This window comes from Echeneis naucrates, chromosome 7, assembly GCF_900963305.1.
Source record: "Echeneis naucrates chromosome 7, fEcheNa1.1, whole genome shotgun sequence".
Lineage (NCBI taxonomy): Eukaryota > Metazoa > Chordata > Actinopteri > Carangiformes > Echeneidae > Echeneis > Echeneis naucrates.
The window spans coordinates 24,015,818-24,043,664 of record NC_042517.1 but is presented as its reverse complement, the minus strand read 5'-3'; the positions used below and the strand labels follow the sequence as shown (position 1 = coordinate 24,043,664).

The 27,847-nt window shown below is 40.0% G+C and overlaps 1 protein-coding gene across 3 annotated transcripts; it reads left to right on the top strand.

The window, feature by feature from the left end:
- Positions 1-27,847, top strand: LOC115046270 (protein FAM110B). Of its 3 annotated transcripts, XM_029506537.1 has the most exons (4): positions 16,519-16,579; positions 20,283-20,365; positions 24,184-24,578; positions 24,895-27,847. In XM_029506537.1, the coding sequence occupies exon 4, from the start codon at positions 24,905-24,907 to the stop codon at positions 26,318-26,320; it is 1,416 nt and encodes a 471-aa protein (XP_029362397.1). In that variant the 5' UTR covers positions 16,519-16,579; positions 20,283-20,365; positions 24,184-24,578; positions 24,895-24,904; the 3' UTR covers positions 26,321-27,847. The 3 variants fall into 3 exon arrangements, with proteins under 3 accessions (XP_029362398.1, XP_029362396.1, XP_029362397.1); XM_029506538.1 differs by lacking the exons at positions 16,519-16,579; positions 20,283-20,365 and adding an exon at positions 1-104; XM_029506536.1 differs by lacking the exon at positions 20,283-20,365 and having other exon boundaries at positions 16,454-16,579.

Sequence of the window (27,847 nt, the reverse complement as noted above, 5' to 3'; positions counted from 1 at the left end):
AAATGACCCGGACTAACGGCCAGAAAACCCGTCTGCTACACATTTTGTACGACTTTATTAATTAAAGTCAGCCTCATCGTCGTAATAAAGAGCTGCGGACACGGGTGAGTAGCTGCTGTTTTTCTTGAAGTGAAAGTTGCTACAAAATGCCATGTACCTGCGCCAGAATAACGACGTTTTCGTTCAACATAAGCTTTATGGCCGCAAACAAATCAAAACAAACGTGCTTCCTTTTTCAAAGGCAGTACAGCAGAGGAAGCCCCATTTTCTGACTTTGTGAATGTCCTCATTCACCTGCAGTGAGTCATCTCAGCTCCTGCACAACCTGGCCTGTCTTAGCTGGAGTCTCTGACTCCCAAAACAGTGTCAAAAGCTGTGAGATAACAAAAAGCCTGATGCATAAAAAGAAGCAGTCCACCTTGACTGAGGATATGAGTCTGGTGTGGCTAAGGGGTCACACAGGGCGTCACGCTGCTTTGTCATTGTTGTACATCCAGGTTTTCACCAGCAGGAGCATATAATTGAGGCATGAGATGTAGAGCTGCACAATCGCACATGCTTTTGTGTTTTATTCAGGTTGCCTTTATAAGATAAATGCACAGGGTGATATTTCTCGCGAGTGATAAGATAACTGAATCCTTCTCCAGACTTTTTTCCTGCTTTCCCAGAGATCAAAGGTCATTTTAGCTCAGTTTGATTGTCTTATTGAATGGCCATTTCCATAAATGGCCTATTTTGGTTGAAATTTCTACTATCCTTTGAACTACTTGCCCTTCTTGACACCTGAATTTCAACTATAATATGGCAAACCAACAGAAAAGTGAAAGTGTTTGGTTTAGTAGTTGGTTTGTACTCACCAAACACTGCAACTGACTTTAAAAAAAAAATGTTCACCTTAGGCTACAACAACAAACACACAAGTTTGTAATTTGCATTCTTAACCATTCACAGAGCAGGAATGTACATCCTGCAGTCTAAGGAAAGCTTGTTCTTACAACACACATTTTTTTAATGGCTCCATCTGTCAGTGAGGGTTAGGGTTAGGGTTAGGTTATTTATCTCTGGAAGAACATTTAAAATGGAAAAATCATACTGCTATTCAAATGGTTAAAGTTCATAATAGCGTGCATTTACTCCTGGTATAGAGCTGCCAACTGTTATTCACATCTGTCTTTTAAAGGAACTGCAGTCACTTTGTATCCTTCTGTAGGACAGGGGGAAACATTGAATGTGAGGAAGTGTAGAGTTTGGTGGTGTCTGGAAAGAAGCTTACGGGGCTTTTAAGATCGCCCCCACCACAAGACACAGGCTGACCACAACCCACTAGTGCTCTGTCCAGAGGGGTGCACATTTACATGATGGTATGGTATCGAAGCAGGAGATAGGCTTTAGCTTAAGTAATGAACTTGAAAGATCTTGGCTGATTATACTCTATTAGTAATAGTGTCTTCTAATTCAGCAGCTCAAACTGCCTTCTTTAGCTGATTCATTCCCATGACTTTAATGATTTTAAAGTCATGAGAATTAATCATGAAGTGAGGCAAGAATTTTAATGAAGTGGCCAACATTTTCTCATTTAGAATTTAAATTTGTTTTTCATCAATTGATCACTTCTGGAAACAGTGAATGTCTGAGAAGAAGCTTCCTCTGAAACAGCATTTAACGTCTTTTGTGCTTACCAATTGTTTTGTTTGATCAGCTTTCTGCCACCTCCTGAATTGGCTTGACTGTGGCTCTCAGGCCTCGCTGAACTAGGGTTGAAACAATAATATTTTCTCTTTCACAAATGGTTCCTCTAAGAGATGCATTTTAAAATTTTCAAGAAAAAATGGGAATCCTTTGTGGCTTTGGGGGTTTTCACGGATGATTTTGACTGCTTTAGATCCATGTGAATTTAGTACCTTTTTGTTCATTGTAGATTGGACAAAACAAGGCATTTTTATACACCACCATTTTATGACATTTAATTGACTTTAGCCTTGTGGAAAATATTATTTTTCCTGTAAGTAACCATCAAGGGCTCTAATAAGGCTTTTTTCTTTCTATTTGTTGGGTTAAGAAAGGAAAAGTGGATTAGTATTTTTGTGGTATACACACAAGAATTAAGATGCATGTGTGTACTGCTGTGTATGCAAAGTAACGTAGAGTATGTGCCACCATGTCTGAGGTTTGCTTCATGGGGTTTGCTCTTGAGTGTCTTCCCCCCCCCCCCCCCACTCTTTCTGTCTATTCTGCTGTTTATTTTTCAGTGTTTTGGTCTCAGTGCTGGTGATACCTGTTGATTTTAGCTGGCTTGGGGAAAAGAATGCGGGGATTCCTTGTCTAATGAAGGAGTTTGCTTGATGTCAGCAGTGGTAACATTAAAGTTTGTGGTCCACATAGCTGCCACACCAACAGACAGACTAAAACATTTAATCTTGACTGTTACATCAGCCTGCTGGGATCACATATATTATAGACTAACAAATGTAGCTAATGCTGGTGATGTTCTCTTCTTTTTCTCAGCTCTTTCAGGATCTTTAAATGACTACAAGCCTGTGATTAGATTTAAAATATATTTTTCCTACCAAACCTATACACCAATATACTGAATAGCCAGCAAATAATAGTGTAGCCTGGGCAAGATTATGCTCCACTTGCTGCAGCCTATAATATTATAGCTAACATAATTTCTACATGCTGCACTTTAATTGGTCTTTATTTTATTACTTATTTTTATATTCCTCCTTAGACCCAAGTATGTTTTTATTTAAAAAGAACCGCCCGTTGTTTTGAGAATTGTATTACGTTGAATGCTTTAGCTGTTTGACAACAAATGAAAAACAAAAGCAAGAGCTTCTTTGTTAGTTTTTTTTCCCTGTACCAAAATGTACTGAACTGTGACTTGAGTGTACCTTTACACCCTTAGTAAACATATAACTGTAGTAGAATGAAATATAGATTTTTAAAGTACAGTAATAAAAATGCTATAGTTACAGCCATAGTCTTGAAATAGAAATGCTTCTCTCTTAAAGCCTAGCCTGAAAAATCTTTAAAGTTCCACCATCCGGTTAAGCCCTCTCTGGCCCACATATCCTAGACAGTGGTAGTCATGTGGCTGGAGTTCCCCCCCAGTCATTGGGTGATCCTAGTTTGGTCGACTATCCCCCTGAGCAATGAGGCCAGTATGATTTCTTGTGTCAAGCAGTGTCTCTGCTATTGCTGAGGACTGGCTTAAAGATCTCTTACATGCAAACAAACAATTCATCTGACTGAATGTGATTTGCTAAATGAGAGGTGACATAGAATCAGAAGTTGTGTGTTTTTTTTTTTTTTTTTTTGTTTTTTTTTTTTGAAGGCTGGCCAGTCTTTCTGCCAGATAAAGGTTGTACCTGTGTGCTTTCTCTGTAATACAACCTAACACAGACTAAATCATGACCAATAATTACATCACAGTTTGGGAACCAGACACTTAAGACTGAATCAACAGTGACTACATCTGCACAATATCTAGTTTGATGAGTTTTTATGTGTCTTCAATGTGCCACAATGTGTGTGTCCCTATAAATGAGCAACCACTCAGCCATGCTGTGTGAATTTTGGGCACTAGGCTGGTGTATTTTTGGACGACAAAACCATCTGTCCTGCCCCACCAAGGCAAACAGCATCAGTCTGGATGCCAATCTTTGCTTCATAATCCACTCCCTTTTTTTTTTCTTTTTCCCAAACAGTTCTCAGGAGGGCCATGTGTAGTTACTACACGTGAGGCAGACTCTGCTGTCAGTGCCTCTGGCTGTTTGGAGGTCACTAACATGCGTTAAGTGAGCTATTATTTACCCTGCCCCCTCTATACTGGACCCACTGACCTATTAACCAGACAGCTCAAACAGACAACCTCAAACATGTCTGTGGGTTAAAGATCCCCGTTGGTGTGATCAGTGTTGCAATACTATGTTCATAAGTGGTTGAAGATGAATGGAGGGCAAAAAAAACAAGGAAAGCAGCATTGGTTTCACTTCATATGTAAAAGATGTCTAACCTTAACAACATAAGAGCTTGATTCATTCATTCCTCTTCCACTGCTTATCCAATGTACAAAAAAGGCCCCAGGAACTGAACGTGTGACCTTCTTATTGTGGGTTAGGGTTAGAACTCAACCAGTGAAAACAAGGTTTATTGTTTATCATAATTTTTTTTTTTTAAATCAGCTTCATGTTTTAGTCACAAAACATACACAGTAGAAATGCAATGAATGTAGAAACAGGCTAAACATCACATTAACAAATGAAAAACAAATGATTGAAATGAATTAACAAATAAAATAAATAAAAATATACTGGGGTCATGAGAAAAAATTAATTGAATTAAAAATATTTATATTTATAAATATTTATATTTAAAATATTTTTGATCAATAGTTTTGATAGCTTTCTTGTTTTTAGCAGAAGATATCAATTTAAAATACAATTCCATTTCTTTCACAAAAAAGTGGTTTCACTTTGGCAAATTTATATTTGTGGATGTAAAACTGCAAGAATTATAATGAGATTGATTAAATTATATTCTTTATCAACTGAAATGTCACTCTTTAAAAACTAAAATCACATTTTGCAAGAGAAGCTCAACGTCAGAGGATATTATCTAAGATAAATCAACAAATATCTGGCCATAGTTTATACAGTTATACAGTTTATATTTACATTTCCAGAAGAGATGGACAACAGTTTCAGTATGGAAGTCACAGAAGGCGCAATTTAGATCTAGATCATCATATTTGAATTTGATTAAAAAAGGATCTAACTGACTAACATCGATGAATAATTTAAAATTACACCTTTTTCACCTTATTAACCACAAAGACTTGTTGAGGCAGAGACCAGAGTTTTCACAGCATAAGTTATTTACACAATTATTCCAATAAGATATTTCAGCAGGAGCAGAAACAATATTACATTGGAAAAGAGCACTGATCTTACGGTTGTTTTTACAGCCAGATGGGTTGAAGCATTCTTTACCAACTGGTGAGTCAGTTACATAAGTGAAGGGAACATCAAGCACAGAAACAGAGCTATTACTCTTGAATAGCATGAGTACACCAGAATGGATAGTTTCAAAGACTATAGCATACTGTTTAGGAGTTACTGATATCCTGAAATGTTTAAGAAATTCCTGATACAAAAATAAAACACCTTTTCCGTTAAATAGTTGTCTAACCCAAATAATATTATTGTTAAACCATTCCCCAAAGAATATTGATTTGTTCTTATGGAATATATCTGTGTTATTCCATGTAGAGTAACAGTGCAGTGAAAAATTGTGTTTGCATATCATTGACCATGCCAGCAAAACTTGTTTATGGAAGTTAGAAAGAAATTGAAGTTAAATAGAATTTTTTCCTGTTACAGTTACACACTAGAAGAAATTTTAAACGACCAATTTTAGAGAAAACATAATTGGAGATACAATTCCACATTGAGTCGGGTTTTTTTTTTTTTTTGTTTTTGTTTTTTTTTTTTCAGGAATTGTTTGGTCCAGGTGTTGTTCAAAGAATCAAAATCCAGAAAGTGAAACCCCCATTCTGACATGCGTTTGTGACAAAAGATTTTTTTATGTAATGCTTTTTATTTTTCCATAAAAATTTGAACAGCATCTGGTCTATGCATTTAATGGTTTTATTATCAATATGTAATGAGAGGGCAGCATAAGTAAGTCTAGAGATTCCTTCTGCTGTTGTGATTAATGTTTTACCTCTTAAGGAAAGATTTCTTAGAAGCCAAAGATTAAATGTGTTGTTGTTGTAGTTTTTTTTTTTTTTTTTTTTTACTTTTTCTATAATCAGGGTCAAATTTAAAGGGTTAAAGGGATCTTTGGAGATGAAGACTCCTCAATATGTTGTAAATATGTAGCTGTATCATCTGCAAGATGACAAATGACGATTTTTCTTTCTGCTACTGTAATGCCTTTCAGAGTGCTTGATTTATCATGAATAGCTAAAAGTTGGGTGACAAGGAGGAAGTGGTAAGAAAGAGGACAACCTTGTTGGTTTCCACGTCAATGCCAATGTCAACCCAATGTCAAATCGTGAAGGTGTGCCAGAAGTCAATTTAATACAGCATTTAGTATTAGTATATAGGGTTTTAATAGTTTTGCTAAAAAAGTGCCCAAAACCAAACTTTTCAAAAGAACTAAAAATAAACTCATGTTCAGCTGAATTAAAGGCTTTGTAGAAATCAGAAAATAAGATATAACTGTTATCAGTGATTAATTCAGAATAATATAAGAAATCTAACAACAACCTGAAATTATGTGTGTCTGTTATTTGTGAATCCAGATTGTGATTCATCTATGACAGTATCCAAGACTAACTTAAGCCGTTTGGCTTAAGTTAGCAATTGCTAACACCTTATATTCATTGTTTAAAACACAAATGAATGGGATGCCAGTTATCAATAAGCACTAGATCCTTTTTAGGTTTCAGAATAAGTGTTAAGCCTTGTGTTAGTGTTGGAGGAAATGATTCTTTATCTTTGCTTTCTGTAAAGAAGTAATTCCAATCCACACCAGGATATTTGTTATGTTTGAGGCTATTGATGGAATCAATTAATTTCTTGCAATTTTAAAGGAGCATCACATATATATCTGTCAACATTATTCATATTATTCACCTCAATAGAATCTAAGGAGGCAGACGCACTCCTTTCACAATATTGAGAGACATATAATTTGCTGCATAAGCTTGAGCAGTATGTTTGGGGTTATCACTTAAAGCAATTTTAAGTTGCTGGATAGAATTAGTTTTGGAATTTTGGATCAAGGTTGGATTTTTCCAACCTGAAAAAGTAGGCAGAATTTTGCTCCCCATCTTCCATCCATTTTAGCCTCGACCTAATAAAGGCACCCTTTGCTTTGAACGTATATAAATTGTCAACATTGTCAACAGCTTACTCTGATATTAAGCGAGAGTTTCTTTTTCATTTATAGAAAGACAATCAGGACACTTCTGAGAAAGGGAGGTTATCTTGTTGTCTTCTACACTTCTCAGTTTGCCTAGATGAGAACTATATTTCCTCAAGTATAGTACTTAGCAATTTCAAACTCCACAAGTTTCCAATCGATGCAGTATTTATTAACAGTTTGAGCTTCATTCCAATATTTCTAAATAAGTCTTCTAACTTGAGCTTTTACATCTTCATAATTTAGAATTGAGCTATTCAATTTCATAAGAACCTAGGGATGACAATATGAATAGCTTGGTGGTCTGTTAATGGTGTAGTCTCTTTACGACTTCTGGACATGAGCCAATAATCAGTCCTAGATTGGGAGGATCCCGTCTTGTTAGACCATGTGTATATTGGGAGAAATTTTTCTCTCCAAATATCTATCAGATCAAATCTTTGTATGAAGAGCTTTAAAAAGCAGTTTAAGTTAGTATTTTGACTTGGTAGCCATCTATCTAACACACTATCAAGAGCAACATTAAAATATCCAATTAAAAGAAAGCAATAAGGGAACTTGCTTAACCATGTTAATAACTTTTGTTCCATTTTGTGAAACAAGTCCTCAATCCCTATTTTACTGTCAGTAAAACTGAATGATGATGCTTCTAGGCCCCTTCGCATTCTTTGTACCAAGGCGATGGAGTTATCAGGGTTATCACAGGTGTCAAACTCAGGCCGGGGGCCAAATCTCGTCCTTGGTGTAATTATATTTAGCCCACAAGATCATACCAAATATGCATTAGAGCTGGCCCGCCAGTGTATAGCACATACACTTCTCATATTACAAATCTTAGAATGCTTTGCATTGGCGTGTCAGCCGAGACCACTAAGCGCCCCCCTCCTTTTCTGCTGACAATCATTAGCATCCATTCTACCAAGCGCATTGTAGGCACCGAGGGCAGACTGAGCTTGAATGAATGTTGTCTATATGCACTATTTCTACTCCAAAGCATGGACTGTTAATAAGTGAATTTTCACTGAAGGGAATTATTATTATTTTTGGTTGTTTTGTTGTTGACTTGTTAAAAAAGATTTACATTAAATAGAAACTTGAAAGGGTACAGATGGAGAGAGACATAAGAAACGAATATGACTGATATGTGTTTTATTTCAAATTAAATTTCTCCTAAGCTTTGGTTGTTCCAGGTTTAGTGTTTACCTGTGTTTCCAGGACAGCAGTATTTTTTTTTTTTTTTTTTTTCACCATGGTGAAGTTGCTCAACTTGAGCAATTTTACCTTATCACTGAGATGACATCCACGCAAATGGAATGGATTTGTTTCTTCAGGTCTGTTATCACAGTTTTGTTTTCTTGAATCAGCGATTCAAGCTTATTAGACCGATTGTTAATTAGTTGGGCAAGTGAGGAGACTCCGGAGAGTTGGCTAAGTCAGTTTCCATACCGTTGTCGGCGGTGTCTCATTTTCCTTTCTTTTTGGGAGGTGATTTAGTTGGGGTAATTGGCACATTGGAAAGGTCAGTTTCATTCATCACACTGAGTTGTATTCTTTCATTTTCCACATAACCATGGTAGTTGTCTATCAGGATATTATGGCTGACATCAGTTCTGTTCGCTGGCCTTGCTTCATTGCTTGCTGCCCCGGTCTTTTTTTCTTTTGCCCATACAAAAAATTGGCATTTTTTTCACATTTGTTTTGACAAACTTAAAAAAGGACACCCTTTCAACAGTTCTTAGTCAAAAGCAGGCTCTCTGTATTAAGTTTTTCACTGTAAAATAAATTTTGGTAGCAGAGCTCGAGCCAAAGAATGTGTTCACGGCGCCATCTTGGCCTCTCTTTCTAAAGGGAGCTTTCTAAAGATCGAAACCATGTTAAAATTGATGTAATCAGTGCCATTATCAAAACTATTATTTAAATTACAGTTTGCTTCTTTGCCTTTTGTGGCCATATATAGCTCTCTATTAATCATCTTTGGATTTTAGATTTGCCAGTCTTTTGGAGATGGTAACCAAAAGGTAACTGTCCCTTCAAGGAAGTTTTTCCTTGCCAGTGTGCCAGTTTTACAGGATAGTGATATGCCAAATAAAATACTGCTGTTGTGTACCCACTTGCAATGACAACTACATCACGAGTGTGACTGCTGGCTTGATGCTTTGCTCACTTGACTTGAAAATGCCCATTTTAGATTCCAGTGTGTGCCTGCTGTGTCATGTGGCTTTAAAATTACCTCTTTCTTTCTTTCTTTTGCCAACTAATTTGAAACATCAGTTGGTGGCCCCTTCTCCTTCATTGCATAGCCAAGATGGTGACTGGTGAAAGGTGTCCAATGTTTTACAGTCAGCAGCCAGGCACTTTTAGTGCATTGTATTTTATGGCATGCACTCGAAAAAGCAGCTGCACTTTTGGAAGCATGTGAATCGAGGCAAAGCTTAGATTAGCTCACCGACTGCTTTGCTAAGGTGCAGTACAGTACGTCATTGAGCTGATGTGTCAATAAATTCTTCTTTCAAGGTTATTAATGTACCTCTTAATTTGAAATATATATAAGTATGTATATATATATATATATATATATATATATATATATATATATAAGAACTTGTTCAGAGGCTTTAAAGGAATGGCTGTGGATGGAATGTCATTATTGTCTTTAAAATATTAAGTTGCATAATTTGCTATGAATACTGACTATTCTGTGTTGTGTGGATGTATGGTTAATTTATTAAACACAGTACTGTGCAAAGGTTTTAGGCACGTGAGAGAAAAATGGAAATTAAGAATGCTTTCAAAATAAATGTGTTAATTGTTTATTATTAAAATGTGAATGAACAAAAGAGAAATCTAAATCAAATCAATATTTGAGTTCAATATGTATTATTTTATACATTATTCTATATATGTATTATTGAAAGGGTTAGGGTAAATATTTTACAGTATTTTTTTTCACACTCTGCTTAAAACTTTTTAAGTATTTAAGTAGTTTTTTAAGTATAAGTAGGCCAAGTGCTTTGACAAATGTTGCCCTAAAAAAGCCTTAATGCTTAAATAAACCCGGAATATTAACTAAGTGAGAGTCAACATGCGTTGAGTTGAATTTCAACAGTCATCTCTTCACATTTGTCCCATTTATTATGGGAAAGATCAGATAAATTTTAATAACACAGGTACAAAACAAGCTAACACAAAGCTTTCCAGCTGTGTTGCTTTCTGAGAAGTGTTGTTAAAGTTGCAGTGGAGGGCCTTAACTTTTTGGGGGCCATTTGTATGTTAGCGCAAATGTTTGTCTTTTCACGCGCGTGCGTGTGTGCATGCACAGTGCATGCAAGTGTGAGAGCAAATGATTTCGGTATGAGAGATGATGAACCAACGCTGCAGTAACTTTACACCTCATGTGCTCTATTGCAGATACAGATAACTTATATATCCCCGAAGGGCAATTTAGTTTCTACAGTCCACTGACCACATATATACATCCATTCATACAAGCACAATTACAGTATCAGAGGAAGCATTATACAGTATCACATATGGTAACACACACATGATGGATAGTACTATAAAACTAAAAGCTGCCCAGAATAAAAGATGGTAAAAAGATGCACAAAAATAAATAAACAATAATAAGTATACATAACTGTATTGTACATAACTATTTCATTCCGCTAATGTACTTCGGTCAAGTACAACGATCAACTAGAATATGCCAAGACAAAAAATTCAGGTAAACTCTTTACTTAACAGCACCAATGGCAGAAGCAATAAATGACTTTTAGCTGCAATTGGTCTTCCTGGAAGGTTGCGTATAAGGCCATCCTGATGGCATTCATACAAATTAATGCTATTAGAGGTCACTATAAAAGGAAATTTCCAGCTGGTCTATCAAAAATCAGATTTGTGAATAGAGCTAATGAGTCTGACTCTCGATCTCTCTCTCAGTCTGTGTTTGTGTGTACTTAGTAAACATGCAGAGGGGTGTATATAGCCAAATGACATGGCACCACAGACTCAGACTAATTCTCCTAATCCATCTGTCTCCACTGTGTCTCTGAGCCAAGGTATGCGTTCCCATGGAGGTGCATTACTACCTCGTGGATTGGCCAGGATGCTATCAGGGTGTGTTGAGAATATATCCCCCACACCTTTCACAAGGTATGAGAAGGACCGAAGGGTAGGAAGAAAGTTGAAGAGAGGAAAGACAGGAAAGGTGTGATGGTGTGGGTAAAAATGTAAAAAAAAAAAATTATACATATATATGATATATACAAGAGGAGGAAAAAAACGCAGATAGGCCATGCTCAGTCTGTGGCAGGAGAGATGGAAGGGAGGGGAGGAATGAAGGGAGGAGAGTGTGAGAAATGGCGTTAATGGCAGCAGAGAAAGTGTCGGAATTTGTTGACCTTGCTGAAATATTTATCATCCTGTCCTGTGGGCTCCTGCTGTGTGTTTTGGACTTCAGAGCAAACACTTGCTTTTCCTCTACAGTGAGAAGCCAGAGTGGAAGTCCGCTCCCTGCTGCTGCTTCAGGAGACTGACTGCTTACTTCTTGTGTGTTTATCTTTGGATGGTGGGTGTGGGTTCCTGATTCTGTGTTAGTTTGTATACATGTGTTTTGTGTGTGTGTGTGTGTGTGATTGAGTACCAGAATTTGGCTGGTGCTCCCCACCCTGCTGACAGCTTTTTAAATAAATAAGGCTGTGTGTTTTTGGACCATGAGGATGAAGGGCAGCTCAACTGTGGTGTGCAGAAGTGGAAAAAGTACTGATAGGAATGGAGAATCCCTACAGATTTAGATGGCTCTGAGGCAGATAGAAACATGAAGTAAAGAGCATTTGAGAGCTTACAAGTGTAGCTTTTATTATATTCAATTTAGATTTCAAGAAATTCAGTAAAAAACAAAAATATGAATAACTCTTCAATAAATGTAGAATAAATGTTTATTTGTATTTTTTATTTAATTTATTGAACATATTTTTAAAAAAAGAAAATATGGCAATAAAATAAGCAATGAAATAAAAGGCATCAGGAGAATGTAAACAACATAAGCAATTCAAAAACTTTTTACAATAATAACTATTGTTTACATTTATTACAACAGGTATAGTGAAAAGAGAGAACAGAGAATGGGAGGAAACTAACACTCCATTGCTGACGGATGGCCAGACTTCTCTGCACACAGAATGCATTTCTTCTTCTTGGGAGAAAAAAGCTTCTCATGGTCATGCATGCCTCACGATGGTCGGCACTCCATGCTCTCACATCAGTGACCAGCTCACCGGCCAGGTCCTCCACAAAGTCCTTCAGGCCATTCTTTGCTACTCCGGCACTCTTTGCCACGATTTAGGCATTGTTGCAGCTGACTGAGAGGAATTAAATGGTGCCACAATTTCTTGGACCTGTGTATAAAGATGTAGAAACCTCCCATCTGGCCCAGTAGGTCTACCAATTTCATATTCTTCTAATAAGCAGCAAGACAATTAGGCACAGAAACCTGGACCTGGATGACCCCTCCTTTCCTTCGCTGCACCATTCCTCTCTCCTTTGGGTCATGGAAGTTGGAGAGCACCTGGACCACCTTGTTGTCCTGCCACGCACAGAAGGTGAACTCATCGTTCTGGGCCACCTGATACTCATGTGTCTTCAAGCCAGATGGTTTGGGCGGGAGGGGGAGTCCCTTGCTGTTGGCCCGTATGGTGCCACAGGCCTTCACCCCGTTGTTGCTTGGCTCGCTGAGCAGCTCTGCGATTGAGTAAAAATTATCCATATAGATGGACAAGTAGGGCACAGCCAGATTCATCACCACACAATGAGCGAGGCCCTTCTCTCCCCTCTTCTTCACTGCATTGTCTTTCGTGGCCCTAGTATAGACCTGGAAGTTGGTACATTATCCAGTTGAGCTCTCTGGCAGAAGGCTAGTCTCCCTTTGAACTTCATGCTTTCATCAACTGTCCCATCCCATTGCCATCCACCTCATAGATCTCCTGGAGCCAGTGTGCCAGGAAGTCCAGATACCACCTGACCTTCCAGCGCTTGTTGGAGTGGTCCACCTTATCTGCCTGATTGTTCTCCAGGTGGAGGTATCTAGAAATGCACATAGCAATTATTAATGCACAAGAAATTAAGCAATTATAGCTTGTTTTTTGTTGTTAGTCCATCAATCGTGTTATCATTGTATTTCTATGTATTTATTGCTGCTAATTGAGAGCTCTGTAAAGTTACGATGAAGCTGTGCACACACATGCGTAAAAGTAACTGGACTGGTGTCCATTTCCCCAGGTGCCAGCTGGGTGAAGTTGTAGCAGCCCTTTGCTGCTCCTCTGTGAAAATTCTGGAGATGATCTCATTTGGAGTTGCTCCGTCGGGCACCAGGAACCTTCGTCTGGTGTACTCCCCCTTATATTTCTTGTTAACACGTGTGACAAATTTTCTTGGACTGGAGTTCTGCTCGTCCACCATCCAGCCATTAAATATGCCATTGAGCCCCATACCATCATCGTCACTGTCACCCTGAAATATGTCCATCAGCTTCTCATAACGGATTCCACTGACTCTGGTTTAGCGGATCCTTAGGTGGTGTCATGTCCTCATCTGAATTCTCCTCAAGCTCTGTATTATTCATGGGCTCAACTTCAATGTCGTTGCCGTCACTTGACTCTGTTTTGTTTATTTAGTTACTAAAATGTTGAAAGACTAATCTTGTTAGAGCCGACTAATAATATTTACGAGTGAGGTCCTCCTCCTCATGATTAGAGGAGAGAGGACAGCAGGTTTTCCTTTGTCTGCTTTTTGTTGACGGAGTGAGGAGTGAAATGGTTTTTTGACTGCTGAAGTTTATGTCTGTAAAGTTACGTTATTTTTGTACATTTGACCTTAAGAAGTCAACCACGGAGAATATTTATTTTATCCAAATAAAGCCCGAACCTTTAGTTTGACACTCAAGGAATCTCCACAAGTGCTTATTTTATAGTGAGTTGTTTACCTCCTCCTCAAGGTTCTACTCTGAAGATTTGCTTTTTTTTTCTTTTTTAATATGAAAGAGTAGCCATAACAAACCTCTTTTCCCAGGAGAAATTTTGAAAGGGGGTGGAGTACACGTGTAATCCAACCAATAACATAGACTTTGAATTGTATTGTTCGTGTTAACCTATTTTGACCAATCACACATCCTTTGCACTCACCTACATGGGGTATGATATAATCCTCCTATAATTCTATAACATAATCCTATAATTGCTTATATCATAATTTTAACATGTGGGCTACTGGGTTAGCTCTGCTAATGTAACTGTAGCAACACCACCACCGCAGTAGCATTTTCCATGTCACCTGGCAGAGGCGTAGAGCACAGTGGAAACAGAACCAACAGAACCCAAGGAGGAATTTATGCCAAAAAGGGGGAACTGGAACTAAATTGTTTGGCCTTAAAAAGTCAGACACTGACCAGCCAAAGGTAATCTGCAAAACATGCCGTCGGCAAGTCGTTACTAGCGACTTGTACAAGTTGAATCTTTTTTTGTCACTTAAAGACATGGCATGAACAGCAGTCCAGAGACAGTCTTAAAATGTCACAAAAACTAGACCTAAAAAAAAAAAAAAAAAAAAAAAACTAACTAAAATATGCATTACTTGAAAACTATTTGGACTACCAGATATTTTGAATGACATTTGACATTGTTTTTTTTTTTTTTTTTTTTTTTTTTTTTTTACATTTTTTTAAAATTGTTTTAATTGTATTATCCTTTTTATACATAAAATGTGTTTTATAAATAAAAGGAGAAAAGATAAGAGAAATTGCCATTAATTTCATGTGTGTATATATGCAATTTAATTTAAAAAATACTCTCTTGGGATATTTTTCGGTATCGGGATATAAATTTTGTCCATATCGCACAGTACTACTGGTCAATGTCTTAAAAATATGAAGCTGGATTTCACAATGCACAATGATGTTTTAGTTGCTACCCCCACCCTCTGGAATTCACTCCCAAAATCTCTTTGACTGCACTGACCTCATCAAATTTGAATCACTTCTCAAGGCCCACCTTTTCAAATCCACTTTCAATGTTTCAGTGAAGTTTCATTTCTTACAGTTTTTCGTCTCCGCGTGCCTTTATTGTGGTGATTTAATTTATTCAGTATGGTTTTCTGGCTTCTAATTACCTTGCGTCCTGTAAAATACATTTAAGCATTTTTGAAAGTGAATTATAAATAAAATATATTATTCTTTTTGTTGTTCTTCTTCTTTTTATGATTATTATTCATTAATTTATCTTCTACCGCTTAGCCATTCCTGGGTCATGGGTTGCTGGAGCCAATCCCAGCTCACACTGGGTGAGGGTGGGGTCACCCTGGACAGGTCACCAGTCCATAGCAGGGCCAACAGACAGAGACCAACAACCACTCATACTCACACTCAGACCCAAAGACAATGTATAGTCACCAGTTAACCTAAACATTCATGTGTCTGGATGGTGGGAGGAAACCCACGCGAGCACAGGAAGAACATACAAACTCCACACAGAAAGGCCCCAGGCCTGGGAACCGGACACACAACCCTTCTTGCTGTGAGACATAATTGCACTGCTGCCTCCTATTGTTTTTATTATTATTATTATTATTATTATTATTATTATTATTATTATTATTATTATTAATAATATTATTACTATATGTTCCTGGCCTTGAGGCCTGGATGATATGCAGAAAAAATTAAACATTGTGATTTTTTTTTTTTGGTAGATTGTGACTGCAACATGAGCCTGAACTTTAGTTGGAATTACAGTTTTTACATTTTAAAATCTAAAAATGTTAAGACTCTGGAACACCAACGCTGATATGGAGATGGGATTCATTGCCATTTGCAACTTTTAGCTCCACCTAGTGATTAAGCAGTGTTTCCTAAACATTTATTTATCTTGACCAGTTGGTTTGGTTTTGTTGGTAAAGTCAAAACAGCTAAAAGAAAAATGGTTGGATGGTAGCTCCAGGTGGACCATGCTCAAGGTGTCGCTGGGAGCTGCTTTGTTGTGACATTACAAAGTCCTAGAAATCCTGATGGATGGCTGGTTTTAAAGCTCAGTTTCTGAATACAGGCTGTAAGCATTTCCTTGTGGACTGAGACCGTAGATCCCGTAATACTCACAGTATTATTGTAGACCTGATTATATAATCTGTGTGTTGAACTGGAAATTTAATATTTTTAGTAGCAATTCCAGAAGTAGCTTACATTTTTTGGGAATAAGGAGAGAAAGAAAAAGTAGTCTGCAAAGCAAAATCAATCCTGGTTGGAAAATATTTTGTTTCCTGGATCAACATAAGTAGTGGAAATGGTAGTTCACAAGAAATTCAATGTGTTTTGTCAGGGAAATCATGTGATTACAAGCAGAGGCTCTCTCTTCCTGCCCCGTCAACCTCTCTTCCTGCTTCTAGACAAAGGGGGAGGAGTCCTTCTGAGCAGTGGGAGGAGACGGAGGGGGGCTTATTAGCCTAAGGATCGGAGAGACACTCAGGTTAGTGTTTATTTTGGCTCACTCACACACAGGAACACACATACTGGCATAGCAGCGCTCATCACAGACCCACATTTCTGTACAGCTCGTGTGTTCCAGAGAGCGGCTTCAGGGATTTTACTGCCTGTATGCACTATGTAAGTAAACTTTACCATCTGTCCTGTTTGAAAGGAGCTTTCTACCTTGAGTGTTATTGTTATTTTTAGTAATTGTATTATTTCTTCCTGCTAATGTCTAATGATAACTCATGGATAAGATTCAACACTGTCACTTGTGGACATTCATTCATCTTGTACCGTTTATCCGTTTCTGGGTCGCGGGGGTTGCCGGAGCCAATCCCAGCTCACATTGGGTGAGGGCGGGTTACACCCTGGACAGGTTGCCAGTCCATAGCAGGGCCAACACACAGAGACAGACAGAGATCAACAACCCCTCATACTCTCACTCAGACCTACGGACAATTTAGAGTCACCAGTTAACCTAGACATGCATGTCTTTGGACAGTGGGAGGAAACTGGAATACCCGGAGGCACGGGGAGAACATGCAAACTCTGAATAGAAACTCCCTAGGCCCCAGAATCAAACCTGGAACCTTTTTGTGAGGCAACAGTGCTAACCACTATGTTGCCGTGCTGCCCTCACTTGTGGCCCCCACACAGAAAAACCGAATAAACAGAATATCTTCGTTATGACAGAGGCTGCGGTTGTCTCTTTCTGTGTTCCTGCCTAGGCTTCCTTGCCCTTGAGATGGCATGCCAGATCTAAAAATATATGTCTTGATTATAACATTTGGCAACACTGCTCCTGACTATTTTCATTCTGAGAGGCAGAGTGGCAGCACACATGTATTGCAGGTCTGACAAGCTGATTTATTTGCAGCAGAAGAGGAAAGTGTTTCAGAGTTATCACACCTTTAGATTATCTCACTTACTGAGTTGGTGAAGATCAATGGTATAATAGAGGTGGAGTAACCATGTGTGGTTTTACTTAAGTTTGTAAGCTTATATGGGTGAGCGAGATGTGTTCACTGTTGGCTGAAGCAAAGATACTCAGCTGTTCATAACTATTTTTTTTTTTTTTTAACACCCAGCTCTTCTCTCTGTCAGCGAAGAGCTGATCAGGGATAGAACAGGATTAACAGTGAAAGAATGAGTCCAATGTGACTCTGTTTGTTCTTGTGATTCAACCAATAACGTATGTGCTTGTGTGTGCATGTGAGTGTGAAGCGCTCTTTATATGCAAGCCAGCCACTGAGCCGATTCCACAGTGACCTCCCCACCGTGTGTGTGTTATGCCAGCAGCAGTGTGTAATTGTGTCCATGCCTGCATGTTTCAGGAGTTTGTTCATCACCATGTTAATAGTTTGGGGGGGTGGGGGGGTGTTTGTGTGCCCATGAGTGTGTTGGATGAGAGAAGTTGCTTATGACAACTGCTCTGAACACATTTAAACGTGTGCCCCCCCCCCACCCTGCAAATCAGTTTAGAGAGTATCATAACACTGTCCATCATCAGCAGATATTCTTTGCTGGATCAGTCATTTCACCCTCTTGAGGCTCAGTTATGCCAGAATCTCTATGGGCATTAAAGCTCCGTGCTGTAGTTTTTCAGCACAAGAAGAAAAATGCACAGAACGTCTTATAATTATTACACTTAAATAAATCAGGCAACAATAAAATCCAACTTTAAACCGAGCCATCAATGTTGGGATATATTGTTGTTTTACAGAAGATGCACATCTAACTAGATCAGGGGTGTCTCGTGATGGTGAAGAACTTTTTCATTTTTCAATGACAGCTATCTGATTCATTTTCAGTAGAGACGAGTGGATGAAAAGTTCTTGTATATATTGTAAATACATATTGTCTGGTACTGCCCAAAGTTGAATCAGTTGTAACTTCAGTAGTAAATATATTCTTTGGATTTTACATGCATTGAGGTTGAACATGATTTTGAACATCATGGTAGGAGGATACGATTTGTAGGCTGCAGGCATCTCTCTGCATCACTACACTTATGTAAACAATATATAACAATTTTGTGACAATTTTTACCTTTTATTTCGAGAATATTGCAGTGCATTTTCGATTTTATTCTGATTAACTTTGTAATCCTGATTTATTTTTTATTTATTTCTTTTTATTTTCTGTGTCACGAATAGCAGATATTGGACTATGTTTGTCTTGAAAATTTTCCTGAGGGAACACTCAGCCACCTGCTCTCCACTGATCACCTACTCAGCCAAAACTCCTCATGACATAAACGCAAACAAAGAAATTAGGTTGCTGACATTCACTGCAATGCATAAACACCCAGGATAGGACTTCTTTGGACCCCCTCCCCATCCCATCCTTGGGTGTAATTGTGCATGGCCTGTGTGTTTCCTGGGGCCACAGACACAGACAGTGATGGGCTCAGGTGGAGGGGGAGATGGCAGGTTGGGGGTGGGGCCGGGGGTTGTATTCAAAGATGGATTCTAGATGCTATAATAACTCTGCTTATGGTTCAGTGGTTGTTTTTGCAGTTGACTAGACCCTGGTGCATATCAGGGGTTCATAACCCTCCAGTCCAGACACTTCAGTCATGCATGTCACTGAGATCTCCACTCGGCCAGGAGCTATTTTGTGTAGGAAATGTGCAGCATGGCCAGAGCTGATAACTGCACAGCACTGTGTGGTGAAGCGAAGGCATTAGAGGTTGAATCCTTAAGTCTGGTGCGCTGGTGCTCATCTCTGTCTTCATTACTTGTTTTTGGTGCTCCCTCATGAGCCCAGAGGGGGCATGGCTGATAACCTTTTGACCCTTTCTTTCAAGCTTTTTATTGACTTAAAAACTGAAGCTTGGATGCCTAAGTGGAGTGATGGCCTGAGGTTTGTGTTGTATGCACATAGCCTGATAGTCCACGACCTGAATAGGAACCTCCTCGTCATGTGGTTAAGCTAGCGTTCAAGCAGAAGACACTAGGAAGATGCTTCACTGAGTCAGTTAAATCAGACAGTTAGAGTCAGTTAAATGACAAGAGCTGATCCTACTGTACATTTCTTCTCCTCCTCTGGTACGTCCCTCCTCACTTGCAGTTCTTAAGATTGCACTGAAGACTTAATAACTTCTTAAAAATTTCAAATGTGATTACATTGCGGTCTCTGGGCACTTTTCATATTTTATAGATAAACTCTAGAAATGGTTAAAATGGGATCTCATTTCTGAACTGTAGCAGTAGCATGGTTCTCTGGTCTCCCAGTGGCTCCACTACCAGGATCTAGACTGACCTCAGATTTGGAGCCAATGCTAAAAAGGAAGCTGTTACCATTAATATATCTGAAAAGAAGGGGGGAAAAAAACAGAGAGTGGCAGAATCTGGAGGTAGTAACTGAAATATATGGATACTGGGTTGAACAGAAATACTAGGGTTTAATTCCTGGTGGGAGGATTTTATCATTGTAGTATCTTTAGAAATTCCCTGAAATCAGCCAAAGAAGTCCTTGGGCAGGACACTGAACCCCTGTCCTGGTTCTGCTTGTCTGTATTTGACCTTTACCTCTGACCACTGAATGAAACTAGAAGCCATTTCCCCACCTTTAAAAATCTTTGTTAAGCAGTGGATTAGACCATCGATGTCACAGTTCACGTCATTGCGTGATTTCACTACAGTGGCTGCCATGTCATTGTGTACCAACTTCATGGCAAAAGTCCCAGTGCCCAGAAATGGAAGCTAAATTCACACTAAAACAGGGTTGAAATTATGATCTCTCACACACACACACGTGCTCAGCTGGAGTGTTTGCTTCACTGACTGTGTTTGTTTGGTTTTCTCTTTTTCTCACACATTTCCTGTTGTGAAAGGCGTCACAGGCTCCTGCACGTCCCGACTAACCAAAGCAATAACCACTGACAAATGTGCCCCCTCCTTTTTCTCACCACTTCGGGTAAGGTGATCCAAATTTTTCCAGAATGATTATCTAGCATCTATCTGCATAAAGGGATTTTATGTCAGGCCTCAGTGAAACTATCTCATCTACATTTCTTCATAGTGGACAGGAGAGAATTTCAGGTGGGGTTTCCCTTGTTTTCTCCGCAGTTTGGGGTCAATGTCCACAGGGACCAAGGCCGGTGAGATATGACAAACCAAGTGGCGTCACAGAACACACAGACAGATAAATGCAGTGTCCGTCTCAACCAATGTTTGTTTCAGGAACTTCTCTAGGAGGAAGGTATAAGAAGTATCGGATATAGCCTGTGTTTCTGTTTCCCCTTCCCCTTATGTCCTGAAATCTACTTCCTCACATGCTGATCTTTGCTATTGGTATGGCAAAGTGATAGTAATCTCTTCCTTTCAGCTAGAGCTTCAGATTCAAATGTGGATAAAACAAACTCACTTCTATTCTTTCTACTCTTTTTCTAATACATTGCTCATCCACGCAGTCACTGTGAAACACAATCTCTCTCACACACAGCAAGCATCATATAATTATCCTCTAATATGGTGGTTGGAAAGCCTAACATAAAAGCAGCAGCGGTTTGAATAGTTTTGCAGTTATTGAGCCAAGCCAGTTTCCATAGTGGAAGAGCAATATCACTCCAGGGTCTGACGCCGTGGTTAGTGTCGTGTCTCTTCTAAAAAAATCAGCTGTTTGTGTAACTGCAGAAAAACAAATGTAAAACAAAAGATGGAGTATTTAAAAAAAAAGTGACAAGCTGAGGGTCCCCCCCCCCCCACTAGAAAGGTATGATAAAATCTCTCTTGCACGCAGAAACATACATTTATGCCATGCTTGATTATTTAACTTTTTTTTTTTTCCATTTTACCCATTCTTGAACAATTTGCACCTTATTCTTTGGGCAGCCAGACGTTTAACGACACATTTTGCACATGTTAACACAACAGCGGATGACACTTTTAGCCCTGAAAGAGGAATTAAATGACAATAGCTGTGGTTTTTAGGATTGGTGACATGCAGTATTTGCATGTTGATGACTCTTCTCAATGCAGAGCTATAAGGGTTAGGGTTAGGTAACTGGGTATTCATTTACATACAGTGTGAATTAATTTAGAAGCTTGACAATTCATTGACAATAATTATTGTTAGTGGTTCAAGCTATCCGTCATTTTCTCCCCCTCCTGCAGTCTCATGTGTTGTGGCTGAACTCATTAGGACCAGTCAGGTCTGGATTCTCTGGACAATTGTCCCCTTCACATTTCTATAAATTGCTCTCTTTAAGGCGAGCCTTTAAATTGCTTGATGAAGTCCTGTTGAAAAAGCAGGGCGGGGGCACTTTTTAGGTCATTACACATTGAAATGGGACCTCTGTCGAGTTGCGTGTTGTTGTTGTTGTTGTGTTTTTGTTTTGTTTGTTTTTTTTTCTCTCCATTGGCCATTATTAAAGACACCGGTCTTTGACATAAAAAGGCTCTAAATCTGGACTCAAAGGACGTGTTTTTTCCAGGAGAGGCCCGTGAGGGTAATGACAAGGCCTCTGCATGCTAAACCTGATTGAGCTGAGGTTTCTGCCTTGAGACGTATGTCTTCATCATTTCTGGTAAAGTCTTTAGAATGAGTTTCTATGAATGGACACATATACAACCAATTCTATAATTACCTATAACTGTTGTAGTAAAGCTGGTGTTTTCAGTGTGGTGGCTGGGCAGGAGGCCTTTTTTCCCGTTTCCTCTTATCAGAAGTGTTTCACAAAAAGCATATGTCTGTAATGAGAAGGCATACGCAAATGTAATTTATTGTAAAATGCAAACATTAATGAACTGACTGAAAAGTCAGATCAAATGCTATTTATTTAATGTTATGTTTATTAAAATATCTCAGTGCTACTTTGTTTACTGTGGTCTTGTGTGTAGTTAGGATTTTTTTTTTTTTTTTTTGGACCACTGTTCTGCTGCCATGTGACAAGCAGTGAATAAAGTTGCATAAAGCTCCAGAGCTCATGTGAAGAATGAAAGAAATTAACAGACCTCTGCAGTAGAACTCACATGAATCTCTGACCTAACTGCCAACAGTTAAGTTGCATTGTGGGTAATGTAGTAGCCAATTGTGGCAGGAAAGAAAAGTACATTTTTTAAAAACAAAGATTTTCTTTTTGTATACATTTTTGGTGATTTTAGTACAAAGGGTTAAGCAGTGAAGTACTTGCTTTAACTAATTAACTTGGGGTTTAAAAGATAGATGTGTGCATCTGTCATCATCATCAAATCTTCAGTTCATTTTGAGTCATAAGCAATAACTGTGATGATGCGTTCTTACGCTCTCATGTACGTCTCACTGAGACAGTTTCTGTTTTCCACTGATTAAACCGAAACACTCCCTCCTTTCTTTTAATGAAAGACGTGAAATCTTGCGTAGCACACATCCTCTTTCTTCACTCTTTCCCTTTCATGATGTGTTCCTCTGGGATTTGCCTAAGGTTTTGGGTCACACAGGATTAGCGAATAATTTTTTGTAATACAAATGTGTTTTTTAATTTAAGGTGGACTATTTTAGACTCTTCTTTGGTTTGTCACATGACTCAAAAGAAATTAAAGAGCACAATTGTGAGTTTTCATGCTGTTATAGTTGCATTTTCTGTCTGTCTGATGTTCAGGGATGGGAGGTGGGGGAGATAGGGTCACATGTTGGAGACATAAGGGAAGAATGCTATAAAAAGACTAATTAAAAATGTGTGGATGATGTTTGAGGTGGAGGTGAGGATGAGGAGGGAGAAGTGTTTGCACTCACTGGGTGTGATGTAACCCTGGAGTGTAATGTTGTAAGGAGGAAGGGAGTGGCAGGCTGATGAAGGGGTGAACAGAATTGTATTGTTGTGTGTGTGTGTGTGTGGGGTGGGGGGGGGTTAGATGTTGAGAAAGAGGAAAATAGATGAACGGCGTGTGTCAGCAGAGCTTTGATTCCTGAACCTGAGAAACAGTAATTAGGTCTGAAATTTTAGAGCAGGGACAAAACTTTCACAGTCTTTGTTCTTGTTTCTTTGCCTGAAGAGGTACATTTTGATTTAGTCATTTTTTTTAGACTCTTAAATTCCAAATTAGGGCAGAATTAGATTGAGGAGTGAGATAATCTTCTATTGTTTACTGTGTCTCTGCTGTTCACACTTGGTCTCCAATGTGATTAAGACAAAGACCTGAAGAGGGGGAACAGTTGTGCAGGCCTTCTGTGTTCCTCAGTGTTTTCATTGCATCCCACTGAGCTTGATGCAATTCAATGTAAAATATTGCAGCTGTTTTGCTTGATGCCCCCCCCCCTGACCCCTCACACACACACACACACACACACACACACACACAGACCCCTACACACCACAACCCCCAACCCCTTTCTCCCTTTCAAAGAATTTTCATTTGAATGAAAACCCTGCCTCAGTGTTTTGTTGTGCTGAAGGGGGAGGGGTCGAACCGGTCAAAATCCCTTTCGAGGTTGACCAATGCTGGAATGCCTCCCGCCCATTGCTCCTCCTTCTTGGCCTGCTGAGGCTCCCGGCCTGATGTGTGATTGGCCGGCTGGGAGGAGCCAGACATGGTATTAAAGCCTGTCCCGTCTGCTCCTCTTCAGTGTTGAAGAGAGTCCCTGTTTGTCAGCCAGAGCTGTGTGTGTGTGTATGTGATTGTGTATGTGTGTGGAAGTATGTGAGTGCATCAGTGTATGTGGTTGTTTTTTTTTTTTTTTGTTTGTTTGTTTTTTTTTTAATGAGAGAGCTAACCATCCTGACCTGGACATCGTCTGTTTTTAACCCTCCCCAGGATTCACAAGCTGAGTTGCTCACTGGCCTTTTGTGTGTGAGCACAGCTGGACAGGAGGACGGAGCTGAGCAGACCAGCTGGACACAGACTGTGAACAGGGACCATAAAGGCCGTGTTGCCAGTTTCTTTGCTGGTTAACCCACCAGACCTGCATTTTTAAATAAAGAGCCTCCATCAGATGCACTGTGTATGACTGGGGAACCCGAACATAACACCCTTCTGGGCCATTACACGTGGTCCAGTTTGGCTTGATGTGGAATTTGACCTGGACTGACTTTGTCCCATCAGCAGCCTTTCACTGAGCCCAGAGGAGGGAGAAAGGAAGGGTAAAAGAGCAAGAGGGACGACAAAGAAAGGAGTGAGAACGGAAAACAAGTGTGAGCAGCAGCTAAGCGGTAAGGAAGTTAAAGGGGGCTCTGGGAACAAGGGTGCAAGGCTCAGAGGAGGGGGAGGAGATTGGGAAGAAAAAGGAGAGTACAAAAGAACTATTTTTCCAAGCTTAGAGAGGACATGTGGAGCACTGAATCTCTTTCTGTCAGTTAAGCTTATCCTGCACTTCCTCATGTTAACAACATAAGGATTTAGGACATACGTTTTTAATTTTTCACAATAAATATTCTGGTTCTCTGTCAGCTCAAATACTCTGTGTCTTCTTTGCACTTGATTTTTTTCCAAAAATCCTCTGACTAAATTTTTCTGTCTCTCCATAAGCTCCTCCAGAATGCCGGTGGAAACCCTGCGGCCTTCAGATGGCCGTCTGGCTGGCGGTCCCTTCACCTCTGCCATGCCCTTCAGGATACTTAACAAGGGTCCAGATTATTTCCGCCGTCAGGCAGAGCCTGGGACCCGTAAACCAAGCGCAGTTGAACGCCTGGAGGCCGACAAGGCCAAATATGTTAAAAGTCAGCAGGTGGCCCTCACCCGTCAAGCCCCCATCAAACCACCGATTATTCGCAAGCCCCTACTTCCTCCAGGGATGATGCTCCAGTGCCAGATCAGTTCTTCACCAGCCCGTAAAGTCCCCCGCTGCCCGCCCAAACTGGAGATTGGAGGAGGCCAGGAGGGAGCAGGAGGAAGAAGAGGACCTGCTCTTAACTTGGATATTCTAAATAATCTAATCAATGATGTATGTGACAGCCCTTTGCCCTGTTCACAGTCCTCCTCTTCTACCTCCCCTTCCTCATCGTCTCCTTCCTCAGGAACGAAAAGCATTGGCAGCAGCCTGTCAACAGAACAGGAGAGGAGCAATCGACTTCTTGACAAGCTCAAACCTTTGCACCATGGCACCACCAACTCATCATCCACCTCCTCCTCCACTTCTTCGCCCCTTAATAGCAAACTCATGACTCCTGTAGTAGAACTCAACCGACGTCCACCCCCTGTCCCAGCACGAGCACCACGCATTGGGGTTCCAGCACCCTATAGCTCCCCTAACTCAGTGACAGTGCGCAGGGTGGATGTCCGGCCTCAGGCTGAAATAAGGAAGCCACAGAAGACCCAGCTGCAGCCCCAGCTCAGGCCCCGCCAGACTCCCCAGGGCCAAGTTTCTCACTCCTTGGTTCCACCTCCACCACCACTCCTACAAGCTCATAACCAATCCCAACCTCACCCTCAGCTCAACACTCCTTCCCAGGCTTTGCCCACCCCCCCAGCCTACCTTCCGCCCAGTCCCATGTTGGTCCGAGCAGGCATGATCCCTCCAGCCTCCCCCGCCTTCACCCGTATATCCAATGCCAGCTCCAAAGGGTCCACGCGCAAGCACCCATCACTGCACCGCTCCAAGTCAGATCTGAGCGACCGATATTCCCGTGCAACAGCCGACTTAGAAAGATTCTTTAACTACTGCGGGTTGGATCCAGAGGAGGTGGAGGGGATGGGTGGTGTGGAGCGCTTCACAAGAGCCAACTCCGACATTGTGTCGGTCTCTAAGCTCCGCAGTGTCAGCACACCCAGTTCAGAGTGTGGGGACGAGGGCGAGCGGGCAAGGGAGGATGAGGAGGACGAGGATGGCCCTGCCACAGCCAATGAACGGGTCCCCTATGGCATATCCGTCATTGAGAGGAATGCCCGGGTCATCAAGTGGCTGTACGGCATCCGTCAGGCACGGGATGCCAATAACGCTGTCTCTAACGTGTAGACAAATAAGGACTTGAAATTACTTGACAGAAAAAGCAGGGGCGCTGTTCTTTTTGTATATCTGAAGAAGAGATTCTTCTGCTGCCTTATGTAGAATTTATGCATAATCCAGTAACTGTTTCTGTGTCCCGCAGAAACTTTTGTTTTGGAAAGTTCTTTTGTGGTCTGGAGGTCAAGATGACTTGGATAATACGTTTCCTGTTTTCCTTCACTTGATCTTGTTTAACAACATTCGTATATGAAAGCAATAATAGACTGGTATAAATGACAATGGTGTGGATGTCAGATGATGTTGCTTGTCTGGCTCCTCGTGTAATGGTACTTAATGGTGTGTGTGTGTGTGTGTGTGTGTGTGTGTGTGTGTGTGTGTGTAAATTCCTTACACACTGCTACAGTGGGGTGACTGTTGAGCACGCCAGAAAGAGAACAACGTTGATACTGTGAAACTTCATAAAAAGCAAATTTTCATAAACATTGTAATTACAAAAAATAACTTTTTGGCTGTCAGACTGTTATTATACAAGTTTTTGTCAGCATGTGAGTGAAATGTTTCTATACATTTACTTTAGAGTATGTCATTTCAACAAAGCACACCCACGATTCTCACCCTACTAGTCACTTTACTGCACAGATTTGTTCAGGTCAGTAATTTCAGTAGCAGCTGCATTTCATGTTGTGAAACATGGTGCCAGATGCAAACACCAGTTGCATCAATTAAATCAATTGCATCAGCCAGAAAAATCAGTTTATACTATGTATGTCTTGGCATGGATGAGAGAGCAAGTCACATGATGAGGGAAGGTTGAAGTGTTGAATGAACAGTTATTTTACCTCAAGAGGAAGGGTAAAAGTGGACAAACGAGTATATATATGTATATATATGTATGCATACATACGTAGTATCCAGTGTATTTATACAAATATGTACGTATATATATGGTTTTCTGAAAGTGTCTCAGGAAGATGTACTTGACATACTAATGAAAATGGACCAATATTTATTTGAAAATGTAATTTAATGTATTTTTAATATTTGAGTTTGTACAGAATTCGATCTATTTGCTTTTAAGTGCAATCTGACCCTATCTCTAACTACAGTGTATGTAAAGTCACATCTAAACTCATACAAGCACAGGCACCAGTCACCAGTGTGGATGTTGTACATAGAGGAATGCTACCTGCCTCTCAGTTTAGGGATGGGCACACAACAGCATGTGACAGTTGTGTATTTTTTGACTTCCTGTTTGTCGCATTGGGAGCGGGAGGAGCTCTATCTCCTTCCCCCAGTACAAGCTCTCCACCCTCTGCATCAAGCTCCTTTAACATTTCAGGAGCACCAGGCTGGTTTTTCCCCTCTTCACATCTGCACTTTTGGCAGGTAGAAGAGCACAAAACGCAGGGGCTGGAGAACACGACAGCAGCGATGGTGAGCAAAGTATGCTGTGGAATCTGCCACTGATTGCCCACAGAGTCCGCAAGAGGAGATCCAAGATACTTTACCGTGGTGTATTCTCAACAGTTAATAAAA